The sequence below is a fragment of the Chelonoidis abingdonii genome, chromosome 2 (genome assembly GCF_003597395.2).
Source record: "Chelonoidis abingdonii isolate Lonesome George chromosome 2, CheloAbing_2.0, whole genome shotgun sequence".
Classification (NCBI taxonomy): Eukaryota; Metazoa; Chordata; order Testudines; family Testudinidae; genus Chelonoidis; species Chelonoidis abingdonii.
The window spans coordinates 240,086,818-240,111,594 of record NC_133770.1 but is presented as its reverse complement, the minus strand read 5'-3'; the positions used below and the strand labels follow the sequence as shown (position 1 = coordinate 240,111,594).

At 42.8% G+C, this 24,777-nt stretch overlaps 1 protein-coding gene across 3 annotated transcripts in view; it reads right to left on the bottom strand.

Moving 5' to 3' along the window:
• PREX2 (phosphatidylinositol-3,4,5-trisphosphate dependent Rac exchange factor 2) overlaps window positions 1-23,392 on the bottom strand; it is a 304,318-nt gene extending 280,926 nt beyond the window's left edge. For all 3 annotated transcript variants that reach the window (XM_032805000.2, XM_032804996.1, XM_032804999.2), the window contains exon 1: window positions 22,986-23,392. In XM_032805000.2, the coding sequence (XP_032660891.1) occupies window positions 22,986-23,126 (141 nt within the window). In that variant the 5' untranslated portion in view covers window positions 23,127-23,392. The remainder of the gene's footprint in view (window positions 1-22,985) is intronic.
• Window positions 23,393-24,777: the final 1,385 nt, after the last annotated feature.

Here is a 24,777-nt window from a genome sequence, read left to right as displayed (position 1 = left end):
CATCTCTCTTTATCAGGCTTTATCTTCTGGTGAGTCTCCATCTAAGGCCTGCCTCATCCTATGGAGGTTGAGCTACCTGGTAGTGTAATCCCTTCCAAGCAGGAACTGTCTCTTTTCATGTTTCTACATTTCCCAGTTCAATGGGAGCTTTTAGATCATACTGTAATATCAATATTAATTATTACTTATCTATTGCTATTATATGGTGACTAAACAAGATGAGCGCCATCGAAGAGACCACTCCCTCTCAGGAGAAGACTCCAGTCAGCAAGAGGTGTAGTGAGGTCTATGCTGCTGGAGATGTACCGTCTGCACACAACTTCTGAAGAACCATTACGACTGCCAGCTTTGAAATCCTGATGGGGGAATTTTCTTCCCAGCTTTGACTTTTAAGTGGAGCATTGTGAGTCCACAGAGGTAGGGGAAGAGATGACTATTTCAAAAGAAAAAGCAGTGTGTTCTGTGAAGGAAGGGGCTGAATGCAAAGATGCATCCTTTGTGGGTGGAGCTACCTGGTTCAGAAAGTGGAGTAGTCCATGTTCTGGACCCAGGGAGGCCCCAAGCAGAATGCAGTAGTGAGAAATGCTGATCTACTTAGGGCAAGGGGGAAATTGAAATATTAGCTGTAAATAGTAAATGGTGACATCAAATGAATTCCAAAGCAACAGTTTATGTCTGAGAAACAAGACAGGGACAGTTGGGAAAGCATTTTACAGTTTGTGTAAAGCAGAAGTGTATACAAAAGCATCAACCACTAAATGGGCCATGACGAAAATCGGATGGTATTTGGTTTATATTTTAAGTTTACTCAGTTGTTAAAAGGGCTCTTTAATCTTTTTATATATCCGAATTCTCCTGAGCTTAGAACCCCATAAACAAACCACTAACTTCAAAACCATATGACTTTAATTTATACTCTGGCCACGTCTACACTATGGGATAATATCGAATTAGCTAAAATCGGTTTTATAAAACTGATATTATAAATTCGATTTCATGTGGCCACACTAGGCACAGTAATTCAGCGTTGTGCGTCCATGGTCCGAGGCTAACGTCAATTTCTGAAGCGTTGCATTTGGGTAGCTCTTCCGTAGCTATCCCATAGTTCCCGCAGTCTCCCCCGCCCCTTGGAATTCTGGGTTGAATCATTATTGTCACGGGTGGTTCTGGGTAAATGTCGTCAGTCATTCCTTCCTCCGGGAAAACATCAGCTGACAATACCTTCACGCCATTTTTCCCTGGATTGCCCTGGCAGACGCCATAGCACAGCAACCATGGAGCCGTTCAGCTTTTTTTTTCCGGCACCGTATGTGCACTGGATGCGCGGACAGAGAGGTGATACTCCAGTGCTACACAGCAGCATTCACTTGCTTTTGCAATGATAGCAGAGAGGTTACTGGTCGTTCTGTACCGTCTACTGCCGGAGAAAACTGGCAATGAGATGACGATTATCTCTCCTCTCTGTATGTCCGCTGCTATCATGAGTGCCCCTGGCTGAAATCGGCCGGGGGCGCAATGCAAAAGCAAAATTGGGATTGACTCACTTGGGACTGAGTCAATCCCTTCCTTATGATTTCTAAAATAGAGTCAGTCTTACCTAGAATAAGGGACAAGTGTATTAGAGGACCAGTGTATCAGAGCACAGCTGCTCCATGTCAGTATTCACAGGGGTGCCCCTGCAACAACTCACCCGTTGCTTCCCTCCTCCCCCAACCTTCCTGGGATACCGTGGCAGTTGTCCTGCCCATTTGTGTCATGAAGTAATAAGAATGCCGGAATAAGAAACACTGAGTGTTTAGTGACATAAAATGAGGGGAGACAGCCTCCCGGCGCGATGATATCCAGGCAGGACATTAACGGTGTGGGGGAGAGGAGCCCAGCATGCTGCTGCTATGACAGTCCAGGCAGTACAGAATCTTTTCTTTACACAGGAAAGGGAGGGGGCTGAAGCCCCCAGTTGCTATGATGAAGCTGGTTATTAGCCATTCTGTCCTATCTACTGGGAGTAACCAGCAATGTTGGCCTCGATGTCAACATGTTAGAGATTCAATGAGGACGGTTACTAGTCTATTGCACGTCTACCACGGGGAGGGGAGAGGGAGAGGAGCGGATACTGCTTCACTGCTCGCAGCATCGCGTCTACCAGCAGCATTCAGTACACATAGGGTGACATTGAAAGTAGTCAAGAAATGATTTCTTTCCCTTTTCTTTCACGTGGTGGGGGGGAGAAACTGAGGAGCTATTCCCTGAACCACGCCAGACACTGTTTTGAACCTACAGACATGGGAGCTCAGCCAAATGCAAATACTTTTCAGAGACTGCTGTGGACTGTGGGTAGCTGGAGTCCTCAGTACCCCCTCCATCATGAGCGTCCATTTGAGTCTCTGGCTTCCCGTTACGCTTGTCACGCAGCGCTGTGTATCCTGGAGATTTTTTTTCCAAACGCTTTGGCATTTCGTGTTCTGTAACGGAGCTCTGATACAACAGATTTGTCTCCTCATACAGCGATCAGATCTAGTATCTCCCTACGGTCCATGCTGGAGCTCTTTTTGGATTTGAGACTGCATCGCCACCCGTGCTGATCAGAGCTCCATGCTGGGCAAACCAGGAAATGTAATTCAGAAGTTCGCGGGGCTTTTCCTGTTACCTGCCTGCTTCATCCGAGTTCCGATTGCTGTCCAGAGCGGTCAGTGGTGCACTGTGGATACCGCCCGGAGGCCAATAACGTCGATTTCCGTCCACACTAACCGTAATCTGATATTGTTAATATCGAATTTAGCGCTACTCCTCTCGTCGGGGTGGAGTACAGAAATCGATTTAAAGAGCCCTTTATATCGATATAAAGGGCGTTGTAGTGTGGACAGGTACAGCGTTAAATCGATTTAACGCTCTTTAAATCTATTTAAACGCATAGTGTAGACCAGGCCTCCATGTCACTTTTTTTAAGGTTCAATGCTCCATTTAAAAAAAAAATCTGGCAATCAAGAGTCAAAACTCTTCCGTATGTTTTTCAAATTTATGTAAATGTGATATACTGAAAGAGACCAAATTTGATTTCTTAAGAATAGCTTTAAAGTTTCATTTTCTCTAAAGAGTAAAATATCCAAAATGTTATACCAACTGTACAGTATATTAAGTAGTATTATAAGTTGTAATTTTAGATTTTTAATTTTCTATACTGTAATAAGTATTTGGGGAAAATCCAACCTATTTAATTTTGTTTTAAGAAAAATGTACAAGTGTGCAAATTCACTAGTATTTTCATTTTGAAAAATGATATAATACAGACTAAATTCTATTAATGTAATAATTCTGGTATCTCTCTTATTGTTTTCAAATTCCCTTTTACCATCACAGAAAATGTGTGAAATTCTGGCCCCAGTGAAGTCAATGAAAAACTCCCATTGATTTCAGTGTGGCCAGGTTTTCACACAAAGAATTTTATTACTCACAATACAGTGTTTGTCATTAAGTGTCACCATCTGACAACAGACGCCATGCACTTAAGTAAGTACATTTTTTTCTAAATTTAAGGGAAATTTGAGGTAAATTCAGATAACATTGTGCATGATAACTGCTGTGATACGTCATTTACACAACAGAATAGGACTAACAAGGAAATAAGACCATCTATCATTAGATAAAGGTAACTCATTGTTGCAGATCTAAAGCAAACTTCAAAATCTTTACTAGTACAATGGAGATGAAAAACAGAATTGAATTTCTTGACTTGTGTGTGTCTAAATTCTCAACAATCACTTGCACTGACGTTTTCTGCAGAGGGATTTAGAAAGCATATGGTTTACTGGAAAGCACAGGTCCTGATTTGCCAGAACTTAAAGAAACTGGATAAGTAACAAGTGAATGTATTGTTGACTTGATCATTAATACAAAATCCTACAAGAGACTACAAATATAAACTGCTAAAAACATAAAATGGATTAGTCAAACTAGAGTTTTTTACTGATATCTTTAAACAGAAACTGTGAATTTAGCAAATGAAGGAAAGTTTCTTCACTCAACCTATAGAATGGAATGTCTGACTGATTGTACCATTGTTATTGTGAGAAGCAAACTTTTGTTTTTACTCATTCAAAATACAGTAAGATTTGCTGATGTCTGGCAATATATTTGTAAATCCTCTCCTTCTTCAGTCTTTCAGGTATACATGTTTTCATTTGCAATGAGGGCTATACAAAGATTTGCTCAAACCTGTGGTTTGTGGTATTTAGTGCTGTTCAAACAGCTCATATGAATATTTCATTATCTCATAACGAGACAGGCAGGGGAATCCTTATAAATATATTGGACCAAAGTCTGAATCAATAGGCCTTACACATAGGTTATTTGCAAGGGTGCTCAGCACCAAATCTTTCTCCTTCCTCAGTCCATGTAAAATCAGAGATGCCTCACTGTAGCCACTACGGCAGTAATATCCACATAACTGGCACGCCTACATTATGGAAAAATTTGACCAGCAGATTTCCCAATGCACAGATCCACAGACTTTCTTCCATCCCCTCCTCCAAGTTTGCTATATGCACAGCACTGCCACAGACAGCGTAGTTCCACACTTTACATCAGGAACAGTATCCCCTGGCACAGCCTTCTTCCCCTCCACTATAAGCAACAGAACTCTTAATATTCTGATGTCCTGGAGCCTTTCTCCCAGACCTTTTGAAGATGTCAGGATTTTGCCTATAATACAGAGTCAGGCAAACCACAGTAGTAAGATACTATTTTATTTAATCTATTCACATATCCAGTAAGTACCTTCCCAAGATATTTATGTATTATATATACTTAAAATAAACAGGAAAGTTTTTGCTTTCTCTACTGAAATTATATTACTTGTAGGTATTGAAACAAGAACAGCTAAGATGGTCTGGAAATGTGAACAAGGAAAGAAACTGTGATCCATTACCTACTGGGATTTTCTTTTTCAATAGCGATCACAGAAATTCAACACAATGAAAGCAAAGAAAATCTCTCTCTACACTTTACAGTATGTTTGAAGAAGATATGATCTTCCTATCATTTGGAACCCAAGAAGTCTTCAGTATCCGCACAACAAAACAGGAATGTTTCTTACCTCCTGTTTCAGGCTAGTCCGACTATTGTAATAGCTGAACGTACTAAACATAGATAAAAATCTTCCTATTTCCTGTGGGTACAGCCTTACAGCATATGGGATGAAATTAACACAGTCAGACTATAAACTACCAACTTCCATTACTCTTAATAAAGAGGATCTCATGCAGTTTCAAAGGAGACGATATACCAGGGGTAGGCAGCCTATGGCACGTGTGCCAAAAGTGGAACACAAGCTGATTTTCAGTGGCACTCACACTGCCCAGGTCCTGGCCACCGGTCCGGGGGGCCCTCCATTTTAGTTTAATTTTAAATGAAGCTTCTTAAACTTTTTAAAAACTTTATTTACTTTACGTAAAACAATAATTTAGTTATATATTATAGACTTATAGAAAGAGACCTTCTAAAAAAGTTCAAATGTATTACTGGCACGCAAAACTTTAAATTAGAGTGAATAAATGAAGACTCGGCACACTACTTCTGAAAGCTTGCCGACCCCCGCGATATACATATATTGAGTAATCTTTGAAAGAAAAGAAACGGTTATGTTTTCAGGACCATATTCATCTACTCTACTGCACCTCTGCCACAAATATAGAATGCTCCAGAACTGAATATGAAATACATTTAAACAATGTCCAATCAATTCTACAACACCCATTATTTGTTTAGCTATAGTGTACTATTTGCTGCTGTTACTCAACAAAATCTTACTACCAAAGATATTTACTGTTAGGGCCTAGAGCTAACTTAGATACAGTAATTGTGAGTATTTGAGAGATTTCCTGCAATTCTGATTTTTAATATAATCTTTTTGTGAATGCCACTTGTATAATGATGATGATGATGATGGACAACTCCACAATCTCTTTCATTTTCAAAATGTTCTTAACAAAAGTCAGTACATGTTTTAATTTTAGAAGATATTTTTCCTTACTGAAAAACTCGATTGAAAAGAAGGATTATATATTGCACCTTTTTAACATAATTCTAAAAGAACTAAGCATTATGGAGGTTATCAAGTTTAATGTATAATAGCTGGAAATGAGAACATAAGATCCTTATACAAAGAGACACAACACTTTCATGTACCACAAATTGATTGTATAAGAGGAGGTCTAAAACTAGACTTTTTCCTCAAATCAGAATCCACATTTTCATCAACCTTCCAGCATACAGTTATGGACCATCAGCTGCACAACTCACACATTAAAAATCAATGGATGCATGTCCCTTCAACATATCGACAACAAGATCTAGAAATCTCATCATGTAGATTTTGATCTGCAAAGTTACAGTTATACCCGTCCTCATTGCCAGAAGTGCTGATAATCATTGCTCCCTCTTCCATTCCACCCTTCTTCACCCAGTCAGCTTGTTTTTCTCCTTCCAGTTGTCTTCCCACCAAGTAGAAGATATTTCCCTTCTTCTTTCAAGCAAACAGCTCTCCTACACTTCCACACCTCCTACATTCTTCCTAATTGTTATTTTCCCCTTTTTCTCTCCCCGCTCTTGACTTCAGTGAGTCCTTTGAGACCTCTTCTTTCAACTCCCTTTTCCTATATATTGTTTAGTAATGCATCTTCCCACACATTCCCTATTATATTCTCCGACCATTGTAAAGTATGCCTACCTCCAGTACTTTCCCCAACTCTTAAAATTGCCCTTTCTCCATACCATCTTCTTAAACTCCTCCTTTGGTTCTGATGCTGACAATGGCCCCATCTCTGAGCTTCAAAGCAGAGTCTTGGAAAGTAACTTTTCTTCTGGGGCAGAATTTTTCTGGGGCTTACCCAAGGAAGACCATCTCTGCATTTGGGTGGGGGAGGGGGGAAAGGAAGGAGGTCAGAAACTGCTGTAAAAAAAAGGGTGCTCCGTGGCCAAATTTGCAGCAGTGACTTAACCCCCACCCCCTTCCAGGAATGTGTATAAAGGTACGAAACCTGGGTGGGGCAAGCCTCTTTGCTCCAGGAACGCGGCAAGGAAACCAGCTTGTCTTCAGGGAAGCAGCAATCAGGGTTTTTTAAGCAGCATGGCCCCAGGGGCACAGAGAAGGTTGAGCTTGGGAAAACAGGGGGCTGTTTCCCCCCAGCCCCAGGGGCAGGGAAGAGCAGGCAGAAGAAATCTGCAAGGAGGACACATGGGGGGTGAGTTAGTAAGTAAAGCTCAGCATCTACTGCAGTCAGGAGACAGCGTGGCTTCAGGCTCTCAGCATCTGAAAGTGCATGGGAAGTGGAAGGGGAAGAGAATTTAACTGTTTCATGTACCAGAGAGCCAAGGCCGGCTCCAGGCACCAGTGCAGCAAGCAGGTGCTTGGGACAGCCAACGGAAAGGAGCAGCACGTCCAGCTCTTCGGCGGCAGGTCCCTCAATCCCTTTCGGAGGGAAGGACCTGCCACTGAATTGCCGCTGAAGAATGAAGCAGCGGTGGTAGAGTTGCTGCCGAAGTGCCACCGATCGCGGCTTTTTCTTTTTTTTTTTTCCACCACTTGAGGCAAAAATGCTGGAGCCAGCCGTGCAGAGAGCAGTTGGCTGCTCAGGTGCCTGTACCTTTGCAGTAAAGGGGACAAGAAATGGTGGCAGTTGCAGCACAGGGCAATCCCCGTGGAGCCCAAGGGCTGGAAGGGGACCCAAGAGACAGTATTACAGCAGGAGCAGCAGGTGCTCACAAGTATGGGAGCTACTAATGCCCTGGGCGATGTGTTTAATAACCCAAGGCATAACCTAGGGCAACCTCATGAACTGAGGGAGGGAAATGACTGAGGGGAAGCATCCATGCATGCAGGTGGGCAGGTTGTGTGGATTAATGGGGTAGTCAGCGGAGCTGTGTAGCAAATGGTCAGTGAAGTGGTTCTGAGGTTTTCTCCACAGCATTACAGCGCTTCCAAAGGGTACAAGGTCACCTAGAACCAGGAAGTTCTCTTCCACTGAACACAAGGGATGGTAGTAATGTTGATCACAGGGACAGGACCAGCGCCAGGGTTTCTGGTGCCCTAGGCGCTGAGCCATTTCGCCGCCCCGCACGTGGGTCTCGCGGCTCTGGTGGAGCTGCGGGACCAGCAGACCGTCCGCAGAAATGCCTGTGGTAGGTCCACCGGAGCCACGGGACCAGTGGACCGTCCGCAGAAATACCTGCGGCAGGTCCACCGGAGCCGCGAGACCAGTAGACCCTCCGCCGGTACGACTGCGGCAGCTCCACCGGCGCCGCCTGCCGCCCCCGCCCCGGCAAAATGCCGCCCCCCCCCATAATGCTGGCGCCCTAGGCGACTTCCTAAGTCACCTAAATGAAAGCGCCGGCCCTGCACAGGGGTGAGTGTGATCTACAACACAGAGGTTGGAGGGATGGGTGGCAGAGATGGTATCTGGCCTTCCAGCCTGGCAAGGGATGCCAGTTGCAGGGGCCACAGTGACGTGCAGGGACAGTGCTCAACCAGTCACTCAGTGAGTTCACCTGAGGGGGACAGGAGTGAGTCTATTGGGGTAGTAAATACTCTGGGCACAGGAGTGGGAGGTCCGGAAACTTGGACAGACCCACCTAGGGGTGGCACCTTCAGTGGGGGCACTGATGCTATTACACAGCTGCTGCACACTAATTTGCATTTACTACAGCAGCTTCAGGCAGCTAAGTGTGAGGGGTCTGCTCAGGGTGACAGGGTAGGCACAGCATGGGCTCAAGTTTGGGCAGCAGGACAGGGTCAGGCCCCAGCAAAGGTAGCGAAGACCGTGTTGGAAAAGAACCTCCTGGACACATGGGGGACTCATCAGCCATTAAGGCATGTAACCTCATGGGACAGAGTTGAGACTCCCAGGGGTGTATGAGGGAGCAGGGCTCTGCGGAATTCCCTCCATGAAGTCCTGAGTACAGTTATGCCAAGGTAGCTGACCCCTACTCAGTACAACTAAAGATAAAATCCAGAGAGGCGAATATGTGGGTATTTTATCCCTATTGCACAGGGAGGTGTTGACAGACAGTAAACATGGGCAAGGCAAGCAAAACATTGAGCTGCCCAAGAGACCAAGGATGCCTAGAACATGAGAATCTATGCAGGTGTTATAGTACAGGCCTACCCAGAGAGGAGCCTTGCCTTTGTTAAGTATATGGATATAATTAGGCGGGCACACAATATGTTTGGGGGAATGTCCTGGTTTAATTATGATGAGCAGTTTCTATTAAGGGCAGGAATGCAAACTGGGATAAGGTGTGACATACCTCATCACACACTGTGGTTGGAGTGGATGACACCCAGGGCACCAGGAGTTCACACAGACAGTGGTTTGTTCACACCGCAACAAACTTGGGAGGGGCCCCAGACACATCACAGTATTTGCTGGGCATTTAATGATGGTGGTTGTTTTCACAACCCCTGTAGATATAGACATGTTTGCAAGACATGTTTTGGGACCCATTCAACCCATTCTTGCCAGAGCGGAAAGGGAAGACCACTGGAAGGAAACAGGAATGGGGGTGGCACAAGCATCAACTGCAGGTTTGGCGAGAGTGGAACGGGATCTGGGACACAGAGCACAAGCTGGAGAGGGGAAAAGTTTGGGGGTGGTGCAATGGGCACAGGCTCCAACACCAGTTAGGCCGGATGTGTTAAGGATTCTCCTATGGGATATCCTAACAGGGCAGATGGGGCATATTTGTGGGAGGGGTTTACAGCAGGATTTCAGATCCCTATTGTGAGATATAGAATTCATTTGATGTCAAAAAATTTAAAGTCAGTAGCTGGGATGGGATATATTGTTCAAAAAACAATTGCACAAGAATTAAAGGAGGGCAGGATAGCAGGGCCATTTACTCAATTGCCTATAGCACATTTGGGAGTTTCCCCCCTGAGGTTGGTCCCCAAAAAAACCCCAGGGACATACCAATTAATTCATCACCTGTCATACCCGCAAGGTGGCTCTGTTAATGATAGGATAGACCTGGCACTGTGTTCCGTATGCTATTCCTCCATTGATGAAGCCATTTGTATTGTTAGGCCGTGTGCCCCTGAGGCACTAATACCTAATTATGATATGAAGTCTGCTTTCCAACTACTGCCAGTGCACCCACTGGACTTTGACCTGTTGGGTTTCTGTTTTGAGGGGCAATTTTATTTCGACAAGGCTATGCCCATGGGCTGTTCAGTATCCTGTGCAGCTTTTGAACAATTCAGTGCAATGTTGCACTGGGCAGTGGCGTGGTCAGCGGGACTAAACCAAGCGGGACTAAACCAAGTGGATGATTTTTTGTTCGCAGGGCGAGCCGGGTCAAATGAGTGTGTTCACCGGTTGGACACATTTCAGGCCCTGGCTAAAAGTTGGGGGTACCCTTAGCAGAGGAGAAAACAGAAGGCCCTTCTACTACATTGACCTACCTGGGCATTGAGCTGGACACCAGGAAGGGCGTATCTCGGCTCCCTCAGGATAAGCTTCAGAAGCTATTGAGGTTGCTCCAGAGAGCACTGGGGGCTAAAAAACTCAGGCTGCAGGAACTGCAATCTATTTTGGGGCACCTGAACTTTGCTTGCAGGGTTGTTGCTCCGGGTGGGCGTTTTGTGCCCAGCTGGCAATGGCCGGCATAGTCAGGCCACACCATTACGTACGAATCCCTAGAGAGATGAAGGAAGACTTGGGGGTGCGGGAAAGTTTAAGTCGATTTAATGAGGTATCATTGTGGTGGGAGGAACGGTATTACAAAGGGGGTTAAAATGTACATGGATGTGGCAAGGGGCATGGGTTTTGGAGTGTTTTATCAAGGCAAATGGTGTGCACAAAAATGGCCTGCCACCTGGACACAAAACGGGGTTGTGCGTGACATGAATTTCTTGGAGTTTTTCCCCATTTTAGTTGTGGTGGTGAATTGGGGATTGGAGTTGGCTAATAAAATGGTGTGCTTCTGATGTGACAACATGGTAGTGGTACAGGTTATCAATCGTCAAACTTCCAGATTGCACAGGGATATGAAGTTGGTAAGGGCGTTTGTTCTACAATGCTTAACCTTCAACATCTGTTTTTCTTCAAAGCACGTGCTGGGCATGGATAATGGCATAGAAGATGCCTTGTCTCGTTTCCAATTTGACAGATTTTGTAAGCTTGCACCAGGGGCTAGCAGTGAACCCGAGCAGACGCTGCTAGCTCTCTTTAACCTCGGAATGTGATGTGGTCAGCAGAATGGAGATTTTTTGGCTCCAGCTTACAAGTTGTTTATTTTGTTTTCTTTTAAGGAGTCTTGTCAATTCAAGGATCCAATGAATAGGTCACCTATGCGGCCCTCCATGGATGGTGGCTGTTGCAGTACCAGTCAAGGACAATGCAGCTGCTGGTGCCCCTTGACGCTCACACATAGGACAATGGGTTCTTTCTCCCCAGTAGTGCTGCTAGGCAACAGGCCATTTGGAGATGTGTGGGAACCCAGCTGGGTTGGTGGGAGGAGGCAGCGAAGCAAATTGCTCACACATCCTTGTGGTGGATGTTCAGTGCACATACTCCATAGGAAGGCAGTCTGTGACCAGATAAATGGATTGGTAAAGGACTTAAAAGGAAATACTGGATAATGTAACAGAACGAGGGAAGGGGTTGGGGATGCCTATGATTGATACAGCTGGGAGCTGCCGTCCCCGTTCTCTCTCCTTAGCTCTCCTTAACCCTCTTATGAGGGTGGTGGATGGTAAGGTCCAAGCTGTGGGGGGAAACAAAGTGGGGCTGGTGGAAGCCCCAGAGAATTGATTTGAATAAGCATGGATTTGCCTGCACTGTACACTTTATCTGCCGGGTTGTCCCAGACATATATAATAAAGTTGAGGCCTGATTAAAACCTATAAAAGTCTCCTGTCCTTCTTGCGGTGTACCTAGACAATAACTTTTCTTCTGTCTTTACAATCACCTTTTACTGTACACAATAGTTTTCCTAACCCATTTGAATCATGGTTTCAGTCAGAGAAATTTTTATCTGTCATGAAGTTCTGCTGAAGTCTTCCAATTCACCACACTCTTCTTGACATCAGAGCAGCATTCAACACTGTGGACCTCTTACTAGATGCTTCTTGTAGTTCTCTGCAGGGATCTCTGCTTCCAACCCACCAGGATTCCAAACCTTTCTGATTAAATGTTTTTCTCTGAACTAAGATTGCCTTTCAACATACCTACACCAGAAGGTTAATTTCTCAGCTCTTTTTGATCTATCTTCTCTTTTCTGTCATCTGCACCCTTAAACTTTAGTTAATGAACCACTCAACCATGCACTTTTACTGGCAGATTTACTTTTACCAACACTTATATGAGTCTTTCAGGAGATTCTAGCCATCCTTGAAGCTCAGGGACAGCTTCCCCTGACTTTGTGTTCTATTACCTCAAGGAATAAAAGAAAAGGAAGTGTGTACATCCTTAATTAAGGGTCTCAATACACCTTACCTAAGAACAGTGACGGGTGGAGGCTCTCAAATGTCCTTCATTTTGGGGAAAGTCATTCATTTTAGGCCCAAAATCACCTATACATCATATAAATATTGCATCTCCTCACTTATACTTTTGAAAGTTGTTTACATAAAAAATAAAGAAACGTGAAATTGAGGCTATAGAAAGAATTATTTACACTAAAAGAATGAATCCCACAGGAATTTTAATTTCCTATATGGATAATTCTTTGGTGATCCTCATTTTGGGTCTTTATCATACATTGCAACATGTACTTGAACTTTGGCAAGTTGGGAGGTATGCTGAAAGAAAAAAAATTAATTTCCCTTTTCTTATAGGGAAACAAAGTCAGGTGTTCCTTAGTATTTTAAATTACACTTTCCTGAATTTTCAGTTTATTTCAAAACCACAAATTTGGATGTGCCAAAAATTAATATTTGTGCTTTCAACCTTGTGTGCTATGAAACTGCAAGAGAAAAAGCAGTAGTGGAAAGAAGTGTCCTATTGGTGTAAACTTGTTTAAGATGATCATTTCTACAGAGACATCTTATGAAAAACTGGAACACGTCAATTTTCTTCATGCTTTAAATGAATCTCAGAAAATATCTTTTTACATGGCATAAACAGGAACTAAACAGTAAAAAAATTTTATGATCCAATTCAAGCTGACAAGACACATAACTATACCAAATCCCGTAACATTTCAGATATGTGCCACAATTACCCTTCCTTCTACCCCATGAGGTCCTTTGTAATGACCTTCTAATGCAAGGATACTTTGTACAGTGTTGAGCTTCAGTAGCTTTCTCCCACATTAAAATCTCATATGTAATTGTTATCCTTATAACTGCCCCTTTTTACAATGCTCAGAAATTACAGATCCCTAGAATAGTGTCATAAAGCATGTGAGGTGTGCCACTTCTTCTAGCCATTTGATCAGCAGTATGTTTACATTACTTAGGTAAGGTAAATCTTAAATAGACCAAATAAAATGGTGAAGCAATATTCCAGTGTTGTTACTCAACTATATGGGGTCCAAAAAATCAGCAGCTTCATTTTACAATATTTAATTTTAATGAAATAGCTTTGCATTGTTAGTATCTAGTTTATGAGAAGGCCACAGTGAGGACTAAATTAAGAGGTAAAACATGGCTTAATGAGTTTACGAAAGAAACAGAAAATCCCAAAAATGTTTGAAGTAAGAAAAAATATTTTTCACGTTCCATTTTTCTGAGTCTCATTATGCTCATTACAATAATATAAGGTCAAATTTAGATTATTTATCAGAGAAGAATACAAACCAATGAATCATTCAATAGTTACTGTATGTTTATATGTTGAGCACTTCCTAAGCACATCAATTCCTTATCTGATATTTTTATCTAGAGAAGTTATACACAGTCTACTTTGCTTCTTGTTTCAGACGCACAACTTCCACATTTAAACCTCAAAGATTATTTCTGATAAAAAAAATGAAATACGAATGTAAATTCTTGTTTACTGATTTATGTTTGATTATGATTCTGTTTGAACAGTCCAATATGCCATTAATATCTTTAGGAGGAATAAAATATGAAGTGCATTTAATATAAATTAGTTGAGCAAGAGGTGTTGGCCTTGTTCTTCAGCTATTATTACAAGGCAAAATTTCATTTAAACATATGAAGCATGTAAAAGTCAAGTATGAGTATTGCAAAATACTCATTTCAAAGTTAAAATATAGGAAAACCTATCCAGAGGAAACCTAATAGATCACAGGAGTACTTCTGCTCAAAGCCAACTTTAAAATTTTAATAAGTGCCTCCATGGAAAGAGTAGAGAATAGATGGTTTATCATGGGCCATTTTCAGAAAGACGTTCCACCAGCTACTCTTGTACCTCAATGAAACAAATGTAGAGTAAAACCTCTGCTCTCTCTGCTATTTCCACATCTGCTCTCTTCAAGGCTCACTGACTTTTACCTTCCAGCAGAATTCTTACACCTCTGCTCCGACCCGCTACAAATCCTATGGTACTTCTACTTCATGCTCCTGCAGAGCTAGTTTCCTAGCAGGCTTCACCCATATACCTGACAATGACAGCTGGAGGCAGGAGTTACTTCAAAGTAGATTGGCATACATAATGCAGTGAAGCCAGGCTGTCAAGAGCACAAAGTGGAGGCAGGAGTTCAGTCACAACCTCACATTATTTCATTGCAGGACAAGTGGAGATCTCTAAAATCTTAGTTCTGCCCCTACCATGATGTATCATAGATAACTTGGCTTGTAAACAGCCTACATAGAATTATGGTAGAAATACAATTTTTACAGAATGAAACTGGCTTTGAAAAATTATTCTTACACAATCTCTGAGAGATGTTTTTAGTAAGCAAACATTTGTTTAGCATCAAATATACATAAGAAAAAAAGATAGTCCTTGTAGTTAAAGCATAGGGCTGGAAACCAAGATATCTAGGTTATATTTTTGGCTCTACTACCGACCTCCTCTGGGACCCAAATTTACAATCTCTCTGTGCATGAACCTAAACCTCCTCATCTGCAAGGTTGCTGAGGCTTAATTTATTAATGACTGTAAAACATTCAGAGATCTTTGAAAGGAAACTGTTTTCAAAGTACAAGGTATTACCTGTTGTTCCACTTGTTGAGCCAATGTATCACAGAGGAAAGAATTCCCTCTATATTTATGTTTGAGTTTCCTCCTGGATATCGAATATTCTTGAATATTTGTGTGTAGCCTATGAATCTGCTCAGCCATTTTGAAGGTCAGATGGGGAAAAATGCATAGGCATAAATACAAAAAGTTAGAATACAGTCCTAAATATCTTCATAAAAAACTAACTAGATACCCAGATACAACCAGGGTGATAGGTGTAGTGTAAGAATTTAGACAGCTGAACCAAGAAACTTCACCATAATTGCAGAAGGCACCAGAAGCCAACTGTACACAGTTAACCATTCCTGTCCTCTTGCTTTGTATCTTTTTCAGTGCTTAGCTTATACCCAAGACAAATTCTGTGAGGTTGAGGCTTTCAAATCCAATTTCCCTTTCTCCATCAGGCCAGAAATTCAGTTTATTTCCTCCCCCATATTAACATTTTCCAGAAGAGAAGATACCCTTGAAAAATTCAAGTCTAACAGTCCTGCTCATTCCAAAACAGATTACAACAAAGATGCATTTATAGTAGTCTAGAGCAAAGACAGACCAAGGAGAAAACCCAATTAAAAATAGGAGACAGCTGTACTGAGTGTATTGAAAGTAAAATAAGTTACTTAATAGATCACCCTCTTAAAAGCTTTGGCCTTTTTGTTATTGTCAGTCTTCGAGTGAACCTTGTTCTTAACTCGTTGAGATAGGAAACACCTTTCTTGACTATAAACTTTGTAAAATATCTCAACTGTTTTCCTTTATGGGGAAATAAATAAACCACTTTTAATACAGCTTATCGTTTACCTTGATAAAAGCCACAGGTGGTGCTGTTGATATTTAATTTTGCCTAAGTAAGAATAGCATAACATATTCAGGTTTTTCCTCACTTTGTAATGCCTAGACAAGTTAAAAAACAGCAGAAACTGGAAGTGAATGGAAAAAGATGCTGACTTTCTATGGTAATTGTGTTTGCACTTCCTTTTGACTTTTTATGATGTAGCAGCCATGGAATTTGTGAGGAGTGAGAGGGGGGAGTTAAACTGAGGAGAGGAAAAGGAAATCACATAATCTTATCAAAAAATGCAGCCAGCCAAAATCCTTCCCTTCCATTCATTCAAAAACCTTTTATAAAATATAAATGCAATTATACATACTATTATGAAGTCACTTATTATTATAGTAATTGATTAATATTTTTCCTAGCACATTTGTACCAAACTACAACTATAAAAGAGTATTTCAAAAGTAACTCGTGTGTGAGAGGCCCAGGAAGCTTATGGCACTGTGCAGCACTACCATTTGGGGAATCTCATTTCAGTCTCCAAGCTCCTCATTGCTAGAAACTCAGAGGGTGAAATCCTGCTCCTCTGAAGTCAATGGGAGTTTTGCCATTGAAACCAATGGGGCCAGGATTTCACCCAGAGCCTTAAATCTCAGACGACAGAACTCCTGGCATTTTTCAATTTGTCCCTTTGGCTAATGTGTAGAGAAGCACTGCTGGACTCCAAAAGGAGCTGTGTAGGGCCCATGGGTCCTGAAAAGTCATTCCAAAAAAGCCTATTCAGTTTAGATCAAGTTAGCTTGCTGTTCTATATTTAAAGCAAAACATGCAATTTTAGTTTTACATAGTGTATCATATATAAATGAACACAGACAATTAAGGGTATCTATTGTATTTTCTAAAATGTCATTTCATGACCGATGTTAACACTGATGAAGCCACAAAAGTTAATAAAAAAGCACCATTACCATCAACTCCCAATGACATTATATTAAATATCATTTCTATTTTTTTTCCTCCAGAATAGTGACTAATCTTCCCTCCACCCCACACCCAGAAGGGCGGGGGTTCATGGAAAGTGTAGTTTTTAGCTTTTAAATACAGTCTTTCCTTTCATTGGAAAAGTCAGGATTCTCTAATGTTTTGAGCTGTATGAAATGGCATGATTAGCAAAATAAAGTGCTGCACTTCCAAGTGCTGGAGAACTTTGAATGCCAATTGGCTGGTGACGTAGTACTCAGAAACGTCAAGTAATTCAAAGTACTCTTTAGCTATAAAAACATGATGTCCTTTAAAAATGCTTTAGTGCCTTAGATAACAATGTTTATTGTTTGTAGTAATGTTAGTAGTATTTATTAGTGTTCTTTAGTTACACTAACTTAACTTTCCTATACCGAATGAATATTGGCATCCTATTCAAACTCCAAATGCTAGAATGAAATATTCTAACAATAAAAGCCATGTTTCAGTCAGATACATAAGCACATGCATAATTTTAAGTGTATATCTAGCCCTATTCATAGCAATGAGACTACTAGTATGCTTAAAGTTATGCAAGTGCTTAAGTATCTATCTGAAACGGGGCCAAATGTCCAGTTATTAGATAGGTATCAACTGAATTTATATATGACATGTTATCAAAGTTTGTCACACAGAAAACTCAGAAAAAGGAAAGAATAATTTTAATACAATCTGGCCCTGTCAGAGGTTGACCTGTCATATGTGTAAGCTAAAAACACCAAAAATAGGCAGGTATGAAAAATCACATATAGACGTGACAGCATGCCCAGTTCAGTAAGGAAAGTATTTACTCAACTTGACGTACCTCTGCTGTATTTCACTTAATATACACACCAGCCTGGCAAAACTGTGATACAAGTTTACCAGCCCCAACAAAAAAAGTCTTCTTGCCCTTCCTTACCATGATGATAATGATGGATGAGGAATGACTGGGGGAGAAAGGTATTTTATTTATCTAATCAAAATATTCTCAGTGAATGGGCAAGCAGAATTTTACAATTCAGATACATACTAAGACTACAGTGGCTTATTGTTAAGGTCCTACCAAATTCATGGCCATGAAAACCACGTCACATACCGTGAAATCTGGCTACTGTAGGGGAGGGGAAGGACTGGAAGCACTCCAGCCAAGGGCTCCTACTGTGCGCCAGGCTCCAGCTGCTAGTCCCAGCCTGGGCTAGGGGGGAATGGGACTTCCTCTTCCCCTGCGGGGGAGCTGCTCCCAGAGCCGGGTCAGACCCACCTCCAGGAACCTTTCGCAGCTGCAGGAAGCTCCATGGATCCTGGCTGGGAGCCCAGCTCTGAAGGCAGAACAGAAGTGAGGGTGGCTGTCAGTCCCCAACCTGAGCAAGCAGCTGGGACCCCAGCTGTCAAATGCTGACAGGCAGAAGGCTGCCGTGAAAACCAGGACATATGGTAACCCACTGTCCATGCTCTGCAATCTTCACTTCTGCTCTGTTGCAATGGTGGTGCTGGCTTTAGAGGTGGGCACCCAACCAGCAGCCGCTGCTCTCTGGCTGCCCAACTCTGAAGGCAGTGCCCCTGCCAGCAGCAGTGCAGAAGTAAAGGTGGCAATCCTACAAATCCTCTACAACAGCTTTGCAACCCCCACAACCTCCTTTTGGGTTGAGACCCCCATGGTTGCAATATCGTGAAATTTCAGATATAAACATCTGAAACTGTGAAATTGACTATTTTAAAGTCCTATGACTGTAAAATTGACCAAAAAGGACTGTGAATTTGGTAGGGCCCTATTTATTGTATATAGTCCAATTACTTCACTAGGTCTTGAAGAAGCATTTGTGTCAATGTCTTCAGACTTTTAGGGTTTTCAGTTTTAACATTAGAAGGAATTTTACTTTAGGGCTAATAAATCTATTATGATTTATGTCATTTCCCCACACAAACCCCACCCTGTGTTATCTATTGTCCATTTCTTTTACCAATTCCTCATGAGTCAGGAACTATGATTTATAATAACAGGTACAGAATTCCAGTCATTGCTGCTCAAATCATCTTGTGTTATCACTCCTTAACAGGGCACATTTGATTACAAGGCACAGAATGGCCACATGAAAATTCCTGAATATTTTATATGTCAGGTAGCAAGGCGGTGGGATACCCCACAGCCCCACAGAGGGACGAGCCTCCCCTAGCACCAACGTGAGCAGAGCCAGCGGGTCCTGTACCCGCTCCCCAAAGGGCAGGGTGCAGGACAGGAAGTAGAAAAACCCAACTGCAGAGCTCACTTGAAAGCCAGCCGCCAGAGATGCCAGATGCCAGTGGCCTAGCTCTGGGGTTGGGACAGGCCGGCAGGCTGCAGCCGACACAAGGACTGGCCAGGCCGGCCCAGCTTACCCCTGGCCAGCTACCCTGAGGAGTAGCCCACCCTATCCCTTGCCACCTACTCTGAGGAGTAGCTGAGCCTATCGCTCGCCTGTTACCCGGAGGAACTGGAGGTTTCCAGCACCATCGAGGACACCACCCTAACCCAGGTACCCTACGAGGGACAGTCTGGAAGTAGCCCAGGGGCAGTTGACCCTGGTCTAGCCACAGCTCAGCCAGAACCCATGTCAGAGTGTTGCGGTCAGGATCCCCACTGACACAGTAGTGAGTCTCCTGCCACTGCTAGGGCCCCAGGCTGGGACGCAGTGGAGTGGGTGGGCATGCATCCCCCCTGCTACCCCACTCACAGGTGGCAGTTTCCCCCTCACACCAGACGCTCAGAAACCTGAGCTCCAGACTGTTTGTTTACTGCCCCGCCCTGACCCAGGGCCGGGGCCCATAGCGAACTATTGCGAGGCAGTGGGATCCCCCACAGCGGGATGGGCCTCAGCCAAGCCCTTCTACAGGTCAGCTCACCAAAAATGTAAAAAAAAAAAAATCACCATTATGACCACATAGATGTCAAATATTTTCATTTCATTATATTGACATTGTTATTCTTAACAGAACTTGTTCAGAATCATATGCGATGAATGTTAACAAAAAAATGTTATCAGGCAGCTGGTAAAATGGGATATGAAGTCTTTTACCTCTCGGAATCTGGCCCAGATTGATAGTGACTGAAAGTTATACTGAGTGACACAGTAGCCTGTGAAAAATAGTGATCAGATACCACAATGATGAGCACCAATAACAAGAGATAGTAACCTTAGTCTAGTTTGTAATGGGCATGCAAATAGCATAAAAAACATCTGCACAACAGATAAACTTTTTGACAGTTTTAGCAAAAATTCCAAGGATTGAATAGGCCTGGAGAACAAATTACCCTCTTATCCTAAGTGAGGGTCCCTGATTGAAGTTCATGTACAGGATAGTACAGCAAAACCACCCCAGACCTGAACCACTTGTACAGATAAACAAAGGACTCTAATCTTCAATGCTGTTAATCCCAAATCTTTCACTAACATTGCATTCACTTTCAAAATGAGAAAAATGACACCATCAAATAATTTCTCATGGTTTAAATGTCTTTGTTCCCACTTCTTCACAATAGCTCATTGGGTTTTTTATACAAGTTTTTCCATTAATTTTGGCCTTTTTCATTTACCAAGCTAGTTTTTTATTTCCTATATTTAACCTGTCTGAAAATATGATCATTCTCAACAGTTTGAATTTCCACACCATCTTGTCTAGTCAAACTAGCTTGCCATATACACCAGGGTCTCTTGTGTTGTAATGTTTGTAATTGTAGCTAGTTGCCTCTCCAACCATAGCATAACGCATTGCATTCTGTAGACCTCACAAAAATAGGTCCTGATCTCAAGATGTGGCAAATATTTTCTGATCCTGTTAATTTCAACCAGCAAAAATTTTTAAAGCACCGAGGGATAGATCCACAAAAGGTCATAAGTGTCACAGCGCTCAGCCTTCCATTGCCTAATGTTCTTGTGCCATGCCACCCAGTGGAATCCACAGCTCCAGGTTAGATGCCCAAGATCTCTGTACCTAGAGAAGCACTGAAAAATAGGATCCACAAAGGACAGCATGCTGAGCAGAGAGCTGCCTAAGCTAACCAATAGGAAATATATATATGAGTGGGGTGTGGCCTAAGCACTACCCCTCAAAGAGAGTTAGGTGCCTCCCTCTGACCCAGATTTAGGTGCCTATCTCCACTGGATTCTCAATCATGAACCCTCTCCTGCAATTAGGCACCTAATCCCCTTTTTGCAAAAAAACACAGAAGGAATTGAAGCTACTGTCCCCTTTATAACTTTTAGCCCATTGGTAAGCACACTAGCCAGGGTTCAATTCCCACCTCTTCCTGATATGGAGCAGGAATTTGAAGTTGTACTTCCCTCCTCTGAGGAGGGTGTTCTAACCCTCAGGCTATTGGGTATTTTGGGAAAGATGTCTCTCAATCACTTCTTTTGAAGCTGGTCCACTGTATCCAGAGACCCAGATTCCATTCCCTCTCCTCCAATGGGTGTTTAATAATTTATACACTCTGGAACTGCTTCAATGTAAGAAACTTGTCCCAGAATACCCCATAGTCCAGTGATTAGGGCACCGTCCTAGAAGTGAGAAGACCCAGTGTCAAATCCTTGTTCCACATCAGGCAGGAGAGGAACAGAATCCACTCTTTGAAAACCAAAACCCTATAAGGAGTCTCAAGTTGGATACCCAAAGATTGAGTATCCCAAATAACCGATCACTTGTGAAAATGTAAACATTATAATTATTGTGAGGTAGATCAAATATAGAGCTGAAAACCAAATCTTGGACAAAGTCACCTCAAAATCAAATATTTGTGCCAATAAGCACAGCATGGTTGCTAAATGGAAGCATAGTATAGTACAATTTTACTACCACTTTCTCTTTTTTAATATTCAAATATAAAAGCAAAATACATTGGACCACTGATCATTTTACATAAACAAGTGGAGAAAAAGGCTACTCTGTAGATCTTGTTTCACTCCATAGTCTGTGCTTTTATTCTCCTTGCCACAGCCAAGTTGAGAATTTCCTTTGCCATGATAATAAGCAGAAAGTTCAGAGATCTCAAAAAAACAAAGCAGAAAGTTTGCTGTTTGAAAGATTGCCCCTTCAGAGGGGGTGGGGAAGGACAGAAAAGAATGTCAGGGCTATTATGGAAGACCCTCTGGAAAACTAAGCAGATGACTTGAGATTTGTTTATCCCAAAGAGGCCTTAAAGTGATGCTGTTGATGCTGGGTGCAAATGGGAAAGGGAAGAAATGTTATGATGTTTGTCTTATCATTCCATAGTGGAAATAGTACTTTCTTTGGTTATACCAGAGGATAACTTCACCAGAAAGCAAAAGTTTCTGCAACTATCTGATTTGAACCTAACAGTAGATCAGTTCTTAACACTGATTTTAAGGCACAGAATGAAGCTAGAACTTACTGCTACAACATACTCTAAAATGCATTTTTTTTTTAAATAACTGTTCCTTCAAGTCTCCATCCAACCACTACATTACAAAGCCTGGTTTAAATTGGAGAATATGGGGGTAGTGGAAGGGGTGAATGCCACATGTGGCTTTAATACTCAACAGCTGCTGTAGATCAGAACCCCCCTTTGCTCTTTCTGTTACCCCCCACCAGAATACTGTGTTTCAGGGGTTCTTGTAAGTAAAGTAACTGCACTGCGCTGCCGGCTGGATAACGGAGCGAAGACTGAAAAGATCGTTGAACAAAGTGTACCTGGATCTCACTGCTCTCTATTCCTGGATGCCAGTCCCAGATTAATTGTTTGTCTCGTGGTAAATTCCCTGCAAAAGCGCACCCAGGGCCAGCCATTTACAAGCCACTTCGCTCCAGTCTCTTTAAAGCAACAGCAAAACAACAGCTACTTGCAATAAACCGATTGACTCAGGGAAACTCTTTCACTCGGCTCAGCCTCCGAGCGCGTTTGTTTGGGTCTCTCGCCCTCTCCCCCACGCGCGACAGCCCCAATTCCTTGGTGTTGTCCCCCCTTTTGGTAAACCTGTGAGGGCGGGAAGGGCGGGTGTTGTTCCTGTTCAACAAGTCACTTCTTGTTCCCTTAGCCACCAGTGAACCCGGCTTCGTGGAACTTAACTCACCGACACCAGGAACTCCAAAGTGCCCACATAGTCCCGCTCAGTCTTCAGAAGCTCGTTCAAAACGCACACCCTGAGGCGAAGCTGTTTCTCCGGATCCTTCCCGCTTTCCCCTTTCCCTTCCCCTTTGCTTTCTTCTGTCATTGTTCCCCAGAGCGAAGCCTCACTCCCAGCTCCTGCTTCTCCCAGCTCCTCCGCTGTTTGCAGCCACCAATAGGAAAAGCTGCCTCGGTGTTTCCTCTAGCAAAGTTCAGATGGGACAACAAAAGACCCCACTTGGTTACATAGCGGGGGGCTGGTCTTCCGTGGCTTGCAGGCTGTTAACCAGTCCCGCTCTTCCCCTGCTCAAGAAGTGTTTTGAGAGCCAGAGGAGCAAAGCAACACAACTGCGTGGGTTCTTTTCCAGCAAGGAAGCGGGCACAGCCTGTAGGAAATGAGTGGTCACTGGCTCCGGCTCTCCCAGCGCTCTGTGTGACTGCGAGATTGGAAGGCTTCAGCAGCAGCAGCCCAGGCAGTTTGGACATTAATCAAAAGCTTTGTGTCCATGTGACTTCGACCCCTTCCCCCTGCGCCAAATCTCAGGAAAAAGGAAAGGAAGCACAACCTTGGAGAAGATTGCGTGCCAGCAACTGCTTGTTTCACACACACGCTGTGCGCTTCTGAGGCTAATTGGAGATCTCCAACTCGAGAGGATAAGAATTCACTTTAAAATGTCCCAGGCTCGCTAGATTGCTGGGATTCAGGCTGTTGTTTATTGGTTTGTAATAAGCAGCCAGAAAGTGGTTTCTTCAACCCACGCATCCCCCTCTTCATATATAATTATTAACACACACATTATACCCATATGTATATAATATATATTATAGCTTCACGTTTTATATTCTGCCATGTACAGGCAAATACCTGTGGCTCTATGTGGTAATCGTGTTATAGCCACTCATATTTTATATTCAACATTACACACACAACCAAGCACACTATAAACATACACAATAGTTTGGTTGGAGTTGTCCTGTTTTAAATGAGCTATTAAATCTTCCAGGTCATGAGGATTACTCTTTGCACTTGGAAGTTCAGATTCCTATAATAAATGAAGACACTACAGGAATCTGACAGGAACCTTCACAAACACATCCATCCTGTAGATGTGGGGTGTTAAAATGTAAGTGCATATCTTAGTGAACAAATATCACCTTCACTTACAGAGGGGTCAAACCCACGCCTGTAATCTGAGACACCCCTGCAGAATTTTGTGGGTACAAATGAAAGGTTTGGGTCTCCCAATTTGCTCTTAAAGTTTGCAACAGGAAATAATATTCAGAGACCCTCTTTTTAGGTTCCACATTGAAGTGATATATTTCCAACCACAGTGTCCCAAGAAGAGGAAGTGAAATGGAACTCCTGGACTTACCACACCCTCCATTCAAGATGCCAGTCCTCTTAGTGCCTAAGGGAAGAAAAGGTGAAGAGAGAAACCCACACAGTGTCTCTCACCTTTCCTTTCTTGCTACCCAAGGGAAAAGACAAAGACAGCCCAGGCTTGGGGAGGCTCAGCCTTAATTGTGAGAGGAGAGAATAAGGCTCCCATAAAAAAAACAAAAAAACAAACAACAAAAAAACCACCTCCCAAGTAGTGAATAGAGCATACATTAGTTCAGAAGTTCCCCCCAACTCCTGCCTCAGGTATTGGGAGCCAGGAAGGCAGGCACTATTGGAGGCAACATTTTTTGTCTAGTCCCCTCGGATATCTGCTGGTGGCTTCAGTAATGGTGCCCAGGGCCAGATTAAGGCAACC